General features: G+C 57.1%; 2 protein-coding genes across 2 annotated transcripts; one reads left to right on the top strand and one right to left on the bottom strand.

Annotated features, from left to right (window-relative positions):
• Positions 1 to 22: 22 nt before the first annotated feature.
• LOC111943825 (uncharacterized) lies at positions 23 to 5,623 on the top strand. Its single transcript, XM_086858931.1, has 16 exons — positions 23 to 122; positions 216 to 523; positions 821 to 901; positions 987 to 1,088; positions 1,310 to 1,414; positions 1,608 to 1,699; positions 1,844 to 1,958; positions 2,238 to 2,360; positions 2,594 to 2,668; positions 2,979 to 3,143; positions 3,302 to 3,414; positions 3,829 to 3,894; positions 4,164 to 4,229; positions 4,772 to 4,895; positions 5,066 to 5,159; positions 5,384 to 5,623. Exons 2-16 carry the CDS (start codon positions 269 to 271, stop codon positions 5,560 to 5,562), a joined length of 1,755 nt encoding a protein of 584 aa, XP_086715057.1. The 5' UTR covers positions 23 to 122; positions 216 to 268; the 3' UTR covers positions 5,563 to 5,623.
• Positions 5,624 to 7,624: 2,001 nt separating this feature from the next.
• LOC111937655 (uncharacterized) lies at positions 7,625 to 13,333 on the bottom strand. The gene is made up of 16 exons (XM_086858914.1): positions 12,792 to 13,333; positions 12,414 to 12,494; positions 12,291 to 12,338; positions 11,965 to 12,069; positions 11,680 to 11,771; positions 11,430 to 11,535; positions 11,073 to 11,288; positions 10,700 to 10,822; positions 10,403 to 10,477; positions 9,928 to 10,092; positions 9,657 to 9,769; positions 9,176 to 9,241; positions 8,829 to 8,894; positions 8,465 to 8,606; positions 8,207 to 8,294; positions 7,625 to 7,866 (listed from the first exon to the last, which is right to left on the bottom strand). The coding sequence occupies exons 1-16, from the start codon at positions 13,044 to 13,046 to the stop codon at positions 7,688 to 7,690; spliced, it is 1,920 nt and encodes a 639-aa protein (XP_086715040.1). The 5' UTR covers positions 13,047 to 13,333; the 3' UTR covers positions 7,625 to 7,687.
• Positions 13,334 to 13,488: the final 155 nt, after the last annotated feature.

The following is a 13,488-nucleotide window of genomic DNA, read 5'->3' as shown; positions in this document are numbered from 1 at the left end:
CTACTGGCTCCCAAGAGTGGAGTGGTGTGTGTTGCCTGGCAACAGGAGCTGTGATGAAGAGGGGCATGAGCAGCACAGGCTCCAGTCCTGCAAGGGATGAGGAAGGAGGAAGGAGCCTGCTGGTTGCTCATCCTTTTTATTATCATGTTTGCACATCCCTTCTATCATCCCTTTTGTTCATCCCTTTTATCATCCCTTTTGCTCATCCCTGACAGATCCAACTGGGCAAGAAGGCTTCTGACCAACCAGGGACCGAGTGTGTGCAGACATGGAAACATCCCTGGACACGCTCAGCCTCTCCCAGCTCCTGGATCTCTCCATCGGGGTGCCCCAGAAGGGGGCCATGCATTTTGCAGCCATGAGAAAACTGCTGCAGGTCATGCTGGAGCACCTGGATGTGCAGTACCTGACCACCGAGGAGCCGTGGCCGGGCCAGCTGAGTGGCCCCTCACTCGCTGATGTAGCTGCTGAACTGAAAGAATTTAAGAAGGAGATGGAAGTCTACAAGAAACAGACGTCCAAGGTAGAGGCTCTTCCCAGCCCCCTGGGCTCTCCCCCACCAGACAGCCCCTCCTCACTTCCTCAGACAGCGGTGCTTGGCACTGCCCTCACTGCCCAGGCAGAGCTTGAGCTGCTGGCAGTGGCTCTTTGCCATCTGCGTGGGCTTCAGTGCTCTGGCACTGAGCTGGGCTGGGGCTGGTGGCACCGGCACCTGCTGGCCTGGCTGAGCCATGGGCTGCCCGTGGCAGGGTGGGGCTCTTTGGGGTGTTGCTGCCCTGGCCATCACCTCTGATATCCCACTTCTTGGACTGCTTCACAGGTTCTTCGTGAAGACATTGGTGGGATAAAGAAAGAACTTTCCCGCATGTCAGAGGAGTTCAAGAAGTTCCAGGAGGCACAGGTCGGTGCAGACCACTGTGGTTCTGATGGTCACATTCCCCACACACACTCTCCAGAGACTTGGCTCTGACAATGCTTTCTCCTAGACTACAGCTGTTTCCAAGAACCAGAATGAGATTGAAAAGTTGAAGGTTGCCCAGCGTCATGTGGCAGAGGACATGAAGAAGATCCAGCAGACACGGGATGAGGTGAACTGCTGCTGGGAGCAAGCCCTGGCTCTGAGACAGCAGCCCGTGCCCTGGGCTCTGCCAGCTGGATGTGTGGAGAATGCTGCCTGCAGCCTCCCAGCCTGGCTGAGCCGGGCCCTGCGCTGTCCCCCAGTGCTCCACAAACCATGGCAGGGCTCAAGGCCTTGCAGGTCCCCACTGACCCTCCCCAGATGCTCATGGCCACCACTCTTCTCTCTTAGGACATGACTCTCATCCAGGAACTCCGTGAGGAGATTGACAGGATACAGACAGCACAGGGCCTCATGGAAGGAGACATAAAGAAGATTAAGGAGGCCCTTGACTTAGTGAGCTGCTGGGTTGGGTTATCTTTGGGCTCTCATGGGGAACTTCAATGGGACTCCAAGAGCAGCAGTTTAGGGTCAGGGTCTCAGGAATGGGTGGGGGGCTCTGGGGTTTTCTGTGCAGCTGAAGGGCCCCCATGCTGGGACAACATGATTGATGTCTGTGCCCTGACTCTGCCATCACTGACCTTCCCAGATGAAGAAGATGGGAGAAGACATTAAAAAGCTGAGGGAGGATACAACCAAGTGGAGAGAAGAGACCAGCAAGGAGATCATTCAGCAAATGGAGTAAGAGGACAAGAGTGGTTTTCATACCCTGTGGGGCTGCAAGGGAGCCCAGGGGATCTGGGAGCACCCTGGCCTGCGGGTACAGGACAGTGCCTGAGCAGCCCTGCAGGGTAACCCTGCCCTTGCCCCGATCTCGCTGGCCAGGGCTGTGCTGCAGGAGACAAAGCGGGAGCTGCAGAAGATGGAACAGCAGCAGAAGATAAGGAATGCCATGCTGGAACAGATGGTGGCTGACACAGCCAGTCAACTGAATGAACAGGTGAGGTCCTGGGGAAACGCTCCCTCGACCTCCTGGCTCTGTACTGCTGGATGTCCACGCCACATCCTCATGCTGCGCTGTGCTGTAATGTGGGGGAGACCCAATCTGCCCCAAATCTGCCTGGACCAGTCAGAGGCATGGACAGAAATTAAAGCCTTGACACAAAAGTCCTGTTGAAACTGAGGGCTCATGGCCACTGGCTGAGTAATGCAGGTCTGCCCCTGTGGAGCAGCCAGACTCCCTTTGGTCAGCATCAAATGTTTTTCCTCCTTGGAACAGGACCAGAAGCTGAGCCAGCAGATGGAAGCTAAGTTTTTGCAGGTTCAAAAAGACTATGAGAAACTCAGCTTTGCCTCAGGGAGCATCCAGAAGGACTCTCAACAAAAACAGAAGGCAATTGAGGTGTGTGGCTGAAACCCCTTTGGAGTCAGAGCATGACCCAGGAAGACTCCAGGCAGGGATCTCAAGGAATCTGTCTCCCTGCTGACCTACTCACAGCACTGTGCTGATTCCAAGTGCCTTTCCTTGATATTGTTTGGGGCAGGGAGGAGGGTGTGCTCCCTGCTCCTGGGGGATGCCCCAGGAGGCAGCTCCAGCCCTGCTGGGGTGTCATGGGTTCCTTTCTGTGCTGAAAGATGCTGTTCCAGTCTCTGGAGAAGCTGCAGAAGGAGAAAGCAGATGAACAGGAAATGTTGGCAGCCATGGACACGGTACAGTCTCCAGGGGCCTCTGTGCCAGCCCAGGGGTTCCTGGGCATGGTGACAAATGTCCCTTGTCCCTTGGGGGCTGGCTGGCAGAACTGGCCTGTGGGAGGGAGGATTTCCTGAGCTCATGGGGTGCCTCACCCTTCACATGGTGGGACCAAGCTCACCAGGGTGATGGGGCAAACGGGGCCACAGCACCCTGAAAGGGGCATGATGGCCTGGAGGAGGCACTTCTCCCTCTGCCCCTCACGTGTGCTGCCCTGCCTGTCCTTCCTCATCCCTTTCCCCATTGCTCCCCTGCCCTTCCCCTCGATAGAAGGCCGACAAAGATGCCTTAGGCAACAAAGTAGATTTCAGCCAGTTTGAAGAGAACGTAGAATGGATGGATGAGAGGATGCAGGAGCTGCAGAGCCAGATTTCAGGCCAGGAGGAGCACTGGAACAAGATGCAGCAGCAGTTCAGCGATGCAATGGAAGAGAAGGTGAGGGGTTCTCATGGTCCCCACCATCAGAAACTGACACCTTTGGGACTTGACAGCCTGAGGCAGCATCCCTCTGAGGATCCCCTTCCAGGCTTTTCCCTGGAGACCTGCATGTTGTATCCTGGGGCAGCTGGCTGAGGTTGTGCACCTGTTCACAGCTGGATCGCCTGGAGCTGAAGGCTTTCCGTAAACGCCTGGAGGAGTCCTGGAACAGAAACATAGAGGATCTTGAGAAGAGGATGATGGGTGATACTGGTGCTGGGATTAAGAAGTGAGTGTGATGGAGATGGAGATGGAGATGGCTTTGGGCTTGGTGATGGTCCCATTCCCTCCAGCTGTCCCAGGTGTGGTCCCCTGCCCTGGGACCAATTCATCTGCTAAATCAACCATGGAGATGCTGATGAAGCAGCTGCACCTTCTCCTTCCACTTCAATCCACCCAGAACAGGAGGCACGAGGAGGGGGCACCTGCAGGATGGAGCCCTCCCAAAGCAAAATAGGAGATGTGGGTGCAGAGGCTCCCAGGAGCCAGGGTGGGACATGGCAGCTCCTCCTCCCAGGCATGGCTGTGACACAGCACCCCAGAGCTGCCCGGCCCCTGGCTGCTGCCAGCGAGCTGCTGCCTGTGTGTGGGCAGGGCTGTGGCCCCAGGAGCTCCCCCAGCCCTCTTCTCTCACCCTCCTTAGGCAGCTGCCAGTCCCTTTCTCGTGCCTGTCTTGTGACCGCATGCTCACCATGCACGTTCCTGGCCAGTAAGTAGCACCAGGGCTCTGGGGGCTGAGGGGTGTCAGGGGGAGAGATGGGACCTGCTGTGCTGGGCACAGGGGTGACAGTGTCCCCTTGGGAGGGTGTGATGTGGGGAGCCCCCCTGCAGCCCTGCCCTTCAGCAGGGGGTGTGGGCACTCATCCCAAGGGCTACAGGAAGCCATGGGCTATAATCCTATGAGTTTGGGGGTGCTGCCTCCAACAGGAACAGGCTGTTTGTTCCATGTCACACACCTGTAACTCCTGCTCTCCCCAGGAACCCCGAGACACTCCCATATTTGCAGCCGCTGCCTCCCAGCAAGGAGCCACTGTACAGCCAAAGGTAGGGACTTTGAGGACACATCCCCAGCTCCTGGGGTGCAGGGTAGCCCTGCCTCAGCAAGGAGGGCTGGGATAGCGGAGACTGGAGAGCAGAGGTCACCTGTTGAGGGCCAGTGCTTGGCCCTCGTTTGGGGGGTTTTGCAGGCCCCAACTTGCACTGCTCTGTCTCACATCTCTGTCCCAAGGTTGGTGAAAACACATCTGATGAGCTGTGTCTGATTTCATTCTGAGCTCTGTCTTGGTGAGGAGTTGTGTGCCTCTTGGGAAAGGAGTTCCCAAAACCTGCCCTGCAGCAAGGACAGCCCAGCTCCTGCCAGCTGGTGTCCTGTGCACAGGGACCTGCCACGGCCATGGCCAGCACACCTGGCTGTGGGGAAAGTGCCAGCAGATCCAGCCTGGTGGGATGGGCTTGGGTCTCCTGCAGCACGTGGACTGAAACTGGGAGGAACAGATCCCTGCAGGCAGCACCACCAGTCCCCTCCCTGGCACAGCAGGGTGATGCCACAGGGCTGGGCACTGAGTGCCCTCTGTCCCATCCCACAGGGCCCATGGCAGTCCCCCCCGTGTGCGACATTGCTGCGGGGACCATCACAGCAGCAGCTCCAGAACGCAGCACATCAAGGCTTCCCCACAAATAAGTGCACAGCCGCCACGTCTCCTCAACAGGGTAGGGATGGTGATGGTGGGGACACAGAGGAGTGACTGAGGCTTGATGGCACTGCTGAGTATCCAGGGAAAATCTGTGCCTTCAGTCGCCAGGGAGACCTGGATTGGGAGGATTATTGGGAGATGCTGAATTGGACCCCACGTTGCAGCCACCTGTTCTCTCCTCCTCAGCCCAGAGTGAACCAGCTGCTGGACAGTAGTGGACACACATGGAGGGGCCATACTGACCAGCTTCCTGCGGTGATTAGGACACAGCATGAGTCAGGTGTGGCCCTGTTAGGGCATGGGGTGGGCATAAAGTGGGGGCATGCTGATGGCCAGTGTGGGACAAGAGCTTGAGTGGGTGGACACAGCTCCTGTTCCCTGAGGGTCTCTGGCTGGGCAGGTGACACTCCTGCTGACCCCTCCTGGCCTGGCAGAGCTCCACCATACAGGGGCTCCGACAGAAAGTGGCGGCTCACCCTCACCCCTCAACCCCTTAACCCACAGGCCCTGCCACCTCACGGGAGCACCGGCCAGGCACAGAACCCCGACACATCTCCTGGGCAAGAGGGCTCCTCCAGCCACTCCCGCCCCGCCAGACATCCACAGCCCCCATCCAGGTGGACATGACCCATCGCCCGGTGCTCGATCTGGCACATCTTGTCAGAAGTGAGAAAAAAGTGTGACAACGGTCATCAGAAACATGACACTTCAGTTGTATTAAGTTAATAAAAAGCCTTAAAATTACAGCCAGAGCCTTATTTCACCAGCCTCTCTCTTCCCCAGGCTCCCTGATGCTCCTTTAGCTCCGTCCCTGCTGCTGTGGCTCTGCCACCAGGGTGAGCAGATGGTGCCCCGGGGCCAGGCCCTGAGGCCGCTGCCCAGGGCAGCAGGAACAGCACTGCAGAGCCCGCACTGCCTGAGGCCTCATGGCCTGGGAAGCCAAGGGCAGATCCCCATGGTGCCTGGCAGGCACTGCTGGCACTGCTGGGCTTGGCTGCCGCCTGAAATCCTCACAGGCAGCCCTGACGCTGACTCAGGAGCCGCTTGCAGCCATGTCCGAGCACTGGCCCCGACCCTCAGGCCCCAACTGCAGCTGTCCCATAATCTCTGCACTGGGACACTCCAAACTCATTTGTCACCTTCCTCCTCCTCTTTCTTTCCCCAGGGGCAGCATTAGGGGCTGGCCCAGGGGGTTTCCTCCCACAGGGCTGTCAGCGCCTTGCCCAGAGCTCCCTCTCAGGATCCCTCTGCAGAGCTGCACCAGCCAGGCACCCCCGGCTGTCCCACAGCCTGAGGCTGATCCTGCCAGTGCCGGCCATCCCGGGCCGGAGCAGCTCCCTAGGCTGGGGAACACAGGGGGACACGGGGACGTGGAGAACACAGGGGGACATGGGGACACGGGGAACACCGGGATACGTGAGGGCACGGAGTACACAGGGGGACAGACGCCAGGCCCTATCCCCACAGAGCCGAGACGTGTCCCAGGGACGGGACTCGAGCACAGAGGAATGTCTGCTGTGAGGGGAGAAAGGACACTACAGTTGTGTGGAAAAATTCACAACAAGCCAGGGCTTGATGCCCAAAAAGGAGACTGAGGAGTCCTGAACTTTATTCAAATAAAGTGATGGGGAAGTTCTAATAGGGACTCTCAAATTGTTGGGGGACACAGCCCACTTTTAATCCTAATTTCCCAAACGCATCACCCTTTTCCTTTCCTCACTGGCTGAGGTACTCATACAGACTTCCCAAATCACCTCTACTATGCACCCTTCCCCTCCCTGCTTTTCTTTTTCTTTATACAACATAATACTATTCCTGTTAAAACTTTATTTTTTTATCTCTAAATTCAGCAATTTAACCCAGTCTTGGCTGAGGTAAACTCTGTGCAATTAGTAACATTTTCCAGAACTGATCATTTCTTCCATTACTTCCCTATCTCTAAATTGCTGGCCCAATCTACAAGCAGATTCACACAGTCTGTTTAAAAAGATACATTCATCCTATACTTTTCACAGGGATGCTCCTCACAGTGTGGTTTGGCTGTAAAACCTTGCTGAATGTGTTGCAAATTGTGCAAAAGCAGCAGTTGTGTAACAATCGGTGGAACCTTGAGTGCTCAAGCCAAGGAAAGGTGGCCCAAGGCTGTTACAGGATTCTCTGGCCACCCAAAGAAAAATATGTATATCCTTGGTTGACAAATGTTTATATCATCTTGAGCCAGGCAGGATCAGCCTCAGGCTGTGGGACAGCCGGGGGTGCCTGGCTGGTGCAGCTCTGCATAGGGATCCTGAGAGGGAGCTCTGGGCAAGGCGCTGCCAGCCCTGTGGGAGGAAACCCCCTGGGCCAGTCCCTAATGCTGCCCCTGGGGAAAGGAAGAGGAGGAGGAAGGTGACAAATGAGTTTGGAGTGTCCCAGTGCAGAGATTATGGGACAGCTGCACTTGGAGCCTGAGGGTCGGGGCCAGCGCTCGGACATGGCTGCAAGCGGCTCCTGAGTCAGCGTCAGGGCTGCCTGTGAGGATTTCAGGTGGCAGCCAAGCCCAGCAGTGCCAGCAGTGCCTGCAAGGCACCATGGGGATCTGCCCTTGGCTTCCCAGGCCATGAGGCCTCAGGCAGTGCGGGCTCTGCAGTGCTGTTCCTGCTGCCCTGGGCAGTGGCCTCAGGGCCTGGCCCCGGGGCACCATCTGCTCACCCTGGTGGCAGAGCCACAGCAGCAGGGACGGAGCTAGTGAGACAAGGCTCTGGCTGTAATTTTAAGGCTTTTTATTAACTTAATACAACTGAAGTGTCATGTTTCTGATAACCGTTGTCACACTCTTTTCTCACTTCTGACAAGATGTGCCAGATCGAGCACCGGGCGATGGGTCATGTCCACCTGGATGGGGGCTGTGGATGGCCGGCGGGGCTGGAGTGGCTGGACAAGCCCTGGTGCCCAGGAGATGTGTCGGAGGGCTGTGCCTGGCCGGTGCTCCCGTGAGGTGGCAGGGCCTGTGGGTTGAGGGGTTGAGGGGTGAGGGTGAGCTGCCACTTTCTGTGGGAGCCCCTGTATGGTGGAGCTCTGCCAGGCCAGGAGGGGTCAGCAGGAGTGTCACCTGCCCAGCCAGAGATCCTCAGAGATCCAAGCTCAGTTGTCCCATGTGCCAGTCCTCCTGCTCTATTCTGCTTCTTCCCCATTCTGCTTCTGCGCCTTCCAACCCAGTCCAGAGCCCAAACTCCCATCCAAACCTGCCCAGCTTTGCACGCAGAGCCTTGCTTGCCACCCATGCCATGCTCAGCAGACAAACAATCTCATCTCTTTTCTGACACCCATGCCCTAACAGGGCCATACCCGATTGTGTCCTGATCACCGCAGGAACCTGGTCATCATGGCCCTTCAAGGTCTGTCCACTACTGTCCTGCAGCGGGGTCACTTCAGGCTGAGGAGGAGAGAAAAGGTGGCTGCAACGTGGGGTCCAATCCAGCATCTCCCAGTAATCCTCCCAACCCAGGTCTCCCTGGCGACTGAAGGCACAGATTCCCCCTGGATACTCAGCAGTGCCATCAAGCCTCAGTCACCCTTCCATGTCCCCACCTTCATCATCCCCACCTTTTTCTGGACTGTTGAGAAGGTCTGTGGCTGCCCGCTTCTCTGTAGGGAAGCTTTGATCTGCTGCATCACAGAGCTGCAGCTTCGATAGTCCCCACAGCACTGTGGCATACGGAGGACACTGCCATGGACCGCCAGCCCCCTGTGGGATGGGGCAGAGGACACTCAGTGCCCAGCCCTGTGGCATCACCCTGCTGTGCCAGGGAGGGGACTGGTGGTGCTGCCTGCAGGAGTGTGTTCCTCCCAGCTCCCGTCCACGTGCTGCAGGAGGCAAAAGCCTCTCGCACACAGGGACGAGCCCTCCTTGCTGAGGCAGGGCTACCCTGCACCCCATGAGCTGGGGATGTGTCCTCAAAGCCCCTACCTTTGGCTGTACTGTGGCTCCTTGCTGGGGAACAGTGGCTGCAAATATGGGAGTGTCTCGGGCTTCCTGGGGAGAGCAGGAGTTACAGGTGTGTGACAGGGAACAAACAGCCTGTTCTTGTTGGAGGCAGCACCCCCAAACCCATAGGATTATAGCCCATGGCTTCCTATAGCCCTTGGGATGTGTGCCCACACCCCCTGCTGAAGGGCAGGGCTGCAGGGGGGCTCCCCACATCACACCCTTCCAAGGAGACACTGTCACCCCTGTGCCCAGCACAGCAGGTCCCTGCTGGCACCCATCTCTCCCCCTGACACCACCTCTGCTCCCAGAGCCCTGGTGCTACTCACTGGCCAGGAACGTGCATGGTGAGCATGCGGTCACAGGACAGGCACATGAAAGGGACTGGCAGCTGCCTAAGGAGGGTGAGAGAAGAGGGCTGGGGGAGCTCCTGGGGCCACAGCCCTGCCCACACACAGGCAGCAGCTCGCTGGCAGCAGCCAGGGGCCGGGCAGCTCTGGGGTGCTGTGTCACAGCCATTCCTGGGAGGATGAGCTGCCATGTCCCACCCTGGCTCCTGGGAGCCTCTGCACCCACATTCCCCATTTTGCTTTGGGAGGGCTCCATCCTGCAGGTGCCCCCTCCTTGTGCCTCCTGTTCTGGGTGGATTGAGGTGGAAGGAGAAGGTGCAGCTGCTTCATCAGCATCTCCATGGTTGATTTAGCAGATGAATTGGTCCCAGGGCAGGGGACTCCTTGGGTAATGGCTGGGACAGCACAAGAACAGGACCATCACCATCCCCAAAGCCATCTCCATCTCCATCACACTCACTTTTTAAACCCAGCGGCACTTTCACGCATCCACTTTGTCTCAAGTTCCTCAATGTTCCTATTCCAGGTCTCTTCTATCTGGCTACTGAAAGCCTTCAGCTCCAAGCGATCCAGCTGTGAACAGGTGCACAGCCTCAGCCAGCTGCCCCAGGATACAACATGCAGGTCTCCAGGGAAAAGCCTGGAAGGGGATCCTCAGAGGGATGCTGCCTCAGGCTGTCAAGTCCCAAAGGTGTCAGTTTCTGATGGTGGGGACCATGAGAACCGCTCACCTTCTCTTCCATTGCATCGCTGAACTGCTGCTGCATCTTGTTCCAGTGCTCCTCCTGGCCTGAAATCTGGCTCTGTAGCTCCTGCATCCTCTCATTCAGCCGCTCCATATTTGCATCAAACTGGCTGCAGTTGACTTTGCTGCCCAAGGCAGCTTTGTCGGCCTTCTATTGAGGGGAAGGGCAGGGGAGCAGTGGGGAAAGGGATGAGGAAGGACAGGCAGGGCAGCACACGTGAGGGGCAGAGGGAGAAGTGCCTCCTCCAGGCCATCATGCCCCTTTCAGGGTGCTGTGGCCCCGTTTGCCCCATCACCCTGGTGAGCTTGGTCCCACCATGTGAAGGGTGAGGCACCCCATGAGCTCAGGAAATCCTCCCTCCCACAGGCCAGTTCTGCCAGCCAGCCCCCAAGGGACAAGGGACATTTGTCACCATGCCCAGGAACCCCTGGGCTGGCACAGAGGCCCCTGGAGACTGTACCGTGTCCATGGCTGCCAACATTTCCTGTTCATCTGCTTTCTCCTTCTGCAGCTTCTCCAGAGACTGGAACAGCATCTTTCAGCACAGAAAGGAACCCATGACACCCCAGTAGGGCTGGAGCTGCCTCCTGGCCAGGAAAGCACATCCCAGTCCCCCTACCCAAAATGCTTGAGGGAAGGCACTTGGATCTGGCCTCGTGCTGTCTCTGGAGGGAGACAGATTCCTTGAGATCCCTGCCTGGAGTCAAAAGGAGAGCCTGGGGGATCTTCTGTCACCACAGAATTTTCATCCACACACCTGCATGGCTTTCTGGTTTTGTTGAGTCTCTTCCTGGAGGCTCCCAGAAACAAGGCTGAGCTTCTCACAGTCCCCTTGGATCTGTACAATTGTAGCCTCCAAACAGTGCAGGCGCTCCTGGTCCTGCCCCAGGCAAGGAAAAACATAGTGCTGAGCAAGTGGGAGTCTGTCTGCTCCACAGGGGCAGACCCGCATTACTCAGCCAGTGGCCATGAACCCTCAGTGTCAACAGGACTTTTGTGTCAAGGCTTTAATTTCTGTCCATGCCACTGACTGGTGCAGTTTGGGTCTCCCCCACATTAGAGCACAGCATAAGCAGCTGAGGGATGCCATCAACGTCCTCTCCAGTCCCCCATGTGTAGTCCCTGCCTACCTGGCCCCAATTCCTCATCATTGTCTCGAGCTTGGCCACTCTGCCCACAGCCATCTGCCGTGACTCCAGGGAGTCCACCTGCTCCTGGAGTTTCTCACAGCACCGGAAGAGCTTTCCCAAAAGCACTTTGATATTGAAGCTGCATTTGGAGCAGTCTGCACTCCCCTCTTCCTGCTCCTCCTGTAGGCTTCTAGTTGACTCCGCCATATCTCCAATCTGCAGGAAGGGCAGAGGGAATTGACTTGAAGATGGGATGAATGGAATCAACAGTGTTGGGTGGCCCCAGCCAGTTGGGGAATATGGCTGGAAACACAATCAGGGGTACTGCACCAAGCCAGTGGGTGGTGGGAGTCCTACCCCAGCTGTCCCAGACATCAGCTGTTCCAGTATGGCATTCCTCATCTTCTGCTGCTGCTCTTCCAGCTCAAGCTGCAGCTCCCGCTTTGTCTCCTGCAGCACAGCCCTGGCCAGCGAGATGGGGGCAAGGGCAGGGTTACCCTGCAGGGCTGCTCAGGCACTGTCCTGTACCTGCAGCCCGGGTTGCTCCCAGATCCCCTGGGCTCCCTTGCAGCCCCACAGGGTATGAAAACCACTCTTGTCCTCTTACTCCATTTGCTGAATGATCTCTTCACGGCTCTCTTCTCTCCACTTGGTTGTATCCTCCCTCAGCTTTTTAATGTCTTCTCCCATCTTCTTCATCTGGGAAGGTCAGTGATGGCAGAGTCAGGGCACAGACATCAATCGTGTTGTCCCAGCATGGGGGCCCTTCAGCTGCACGGAAAGCCCCAGAGCCCCCCACCCATTCCTGAGACCCTGACCCTAAACTGCTGCTCTTGGAGTCCCATTGAAGTTCCCCATGAGAGCCCAAAGATAACCCAACCCAGCAGCTCACTAAGCCAAGGGCCTCCTTCGACTTCTTTACGTCTCCTTCCATGCGGGTCTGTGCTGTCTGTATCCTGTCAATCTCCTCACGGAGTTCCTGCATGAGATTCGTGTCCTAGGAGAGAGGAGTGGTGCTAGTCAGTCTCTGGGGAGGGTCAGTGGGGACCTGCAAGGCCTTGAGCCCTGCCATGGTTTGTGGAGCACTGGGGGACAGCGCAGGGCCCGGCTCAGCCAGGCTGGGAGGCTGCAGGCAGCATTCTCCACACATCCAGCCGGCAGAGCCGAGGGCACGGGCTGCTGTCTCAGAGCCAGGACTTGCTCCCAGCAGCAGTTCACCTCATTGTGTGCCTTTTGGATCTTCTTCATGTCCTTTGTCATGCTGGACTGTAGGAGAAAGTGGTATCAGAGACGAGGAGTGTGGGCAACAGGATCTTCACCACCAGAGTGGTATTCACAGACCTGTGCCTTCTGGATCTTCCTAATATTTTCTGACATGCATGAAAGTTCTGCCTTTATCTCATCAAACTCCTCAAGAAGAACCTGTGAAACAATCCGAGAAGTGAGATACCAGAGGTGATGGCCAGGGCAGCAACACCCCAAAGAGCCCCACCCTGCCACGGGCAGCCCATGGCTCAGCCAGGCCAGCAGGTGCCGGTGCCACCAGCCCCAGCCCAGCTCAGTGCCAGAGCACTGAAGCCCACGCAGATGGCAAAGAGCCACTGCCAGCAGCTCAAGCTCTGCCTGGGCAGTGAGGGCAGTGCCAAGCACCGCTGTCTGAGGAAGTGAGGAGGGGCTGTCTGGTGGGGGAGAGCCCAGGGGGCTGGGAAGAGCCTCTACCTTGGACATGTGTTCCTTGTTGTGTTTAATCTCCTTCTTCATCTGTTCCATCTCAGTGGCCAACTCAGCGAGTGAGGGGCCACTCAGCTGGCCCGGCCACGGCTCCTCGGTGGTCAGGTACTGCACATCCAGGTGCTCCAGCATGACCTGCAGCAGTTTTCTCAAGGCTGCAAATTGAACAGCCCCTTTCTCGGGTGCCCCGATGGAGAGATCCAGGAGCTGGGAGAGGCTGAGCGTGTCCAGGGATGTTTCCATGTCTGCACGCACTCGGTCCCTGGTTGGTCAGAAGCCTTCTTGCCCAGCTGGGTCAGTCAGGGATGAGCAAAAGGGATGATAAAAGGGATGAATAAAAGGGATGGTAGAAGGGGTGGGCAAAAGCAATAATAAAAAGGATGAGAAATCAGCAGGCTCCTTTCTCCTTCCTTGTACATCAAATGACTGGAGCCTGTGCTGCTCATGCCCCTCTTCATCACAGCTCCTGTTGCCAGGCAACACACACCACTCCACCTCTGGGAACCAGTAGGACCCAGCCTCATGAAGTTATGGAGTGATGGAATGGCTTGGGTTGGAAGGGACCTCAAGATCCTCTCTTTCCAATCTCCTGCCATAAGCAGTGGCACAGACCAACATGGCTGTGGGAGCCATGCTCTGCACTGGGGACTAAAGGCAGGGTGAGAAAACGCAGTGGTGCATCTAA

The sequence above is a fragment of the Cyanistes caeruleus genome, chromosome 21, assembly GCF_971803275.1.
Source record: "Cyanistes caeruleus chromosome 21, bCyaCae1.hap1.1, whole genome shotgun sequence".
NCBI classification, from domain to species: Eukaryota; Metazoa; Chordata; class Aves; order Passeriformes; family Paridae; genus Cyanistes; species Cyanistes caeruleus.
Note: the sequence above shows the minus strand (reverse complement) of the source record. Positions and strands in the feature narration are given on the sequence as shown.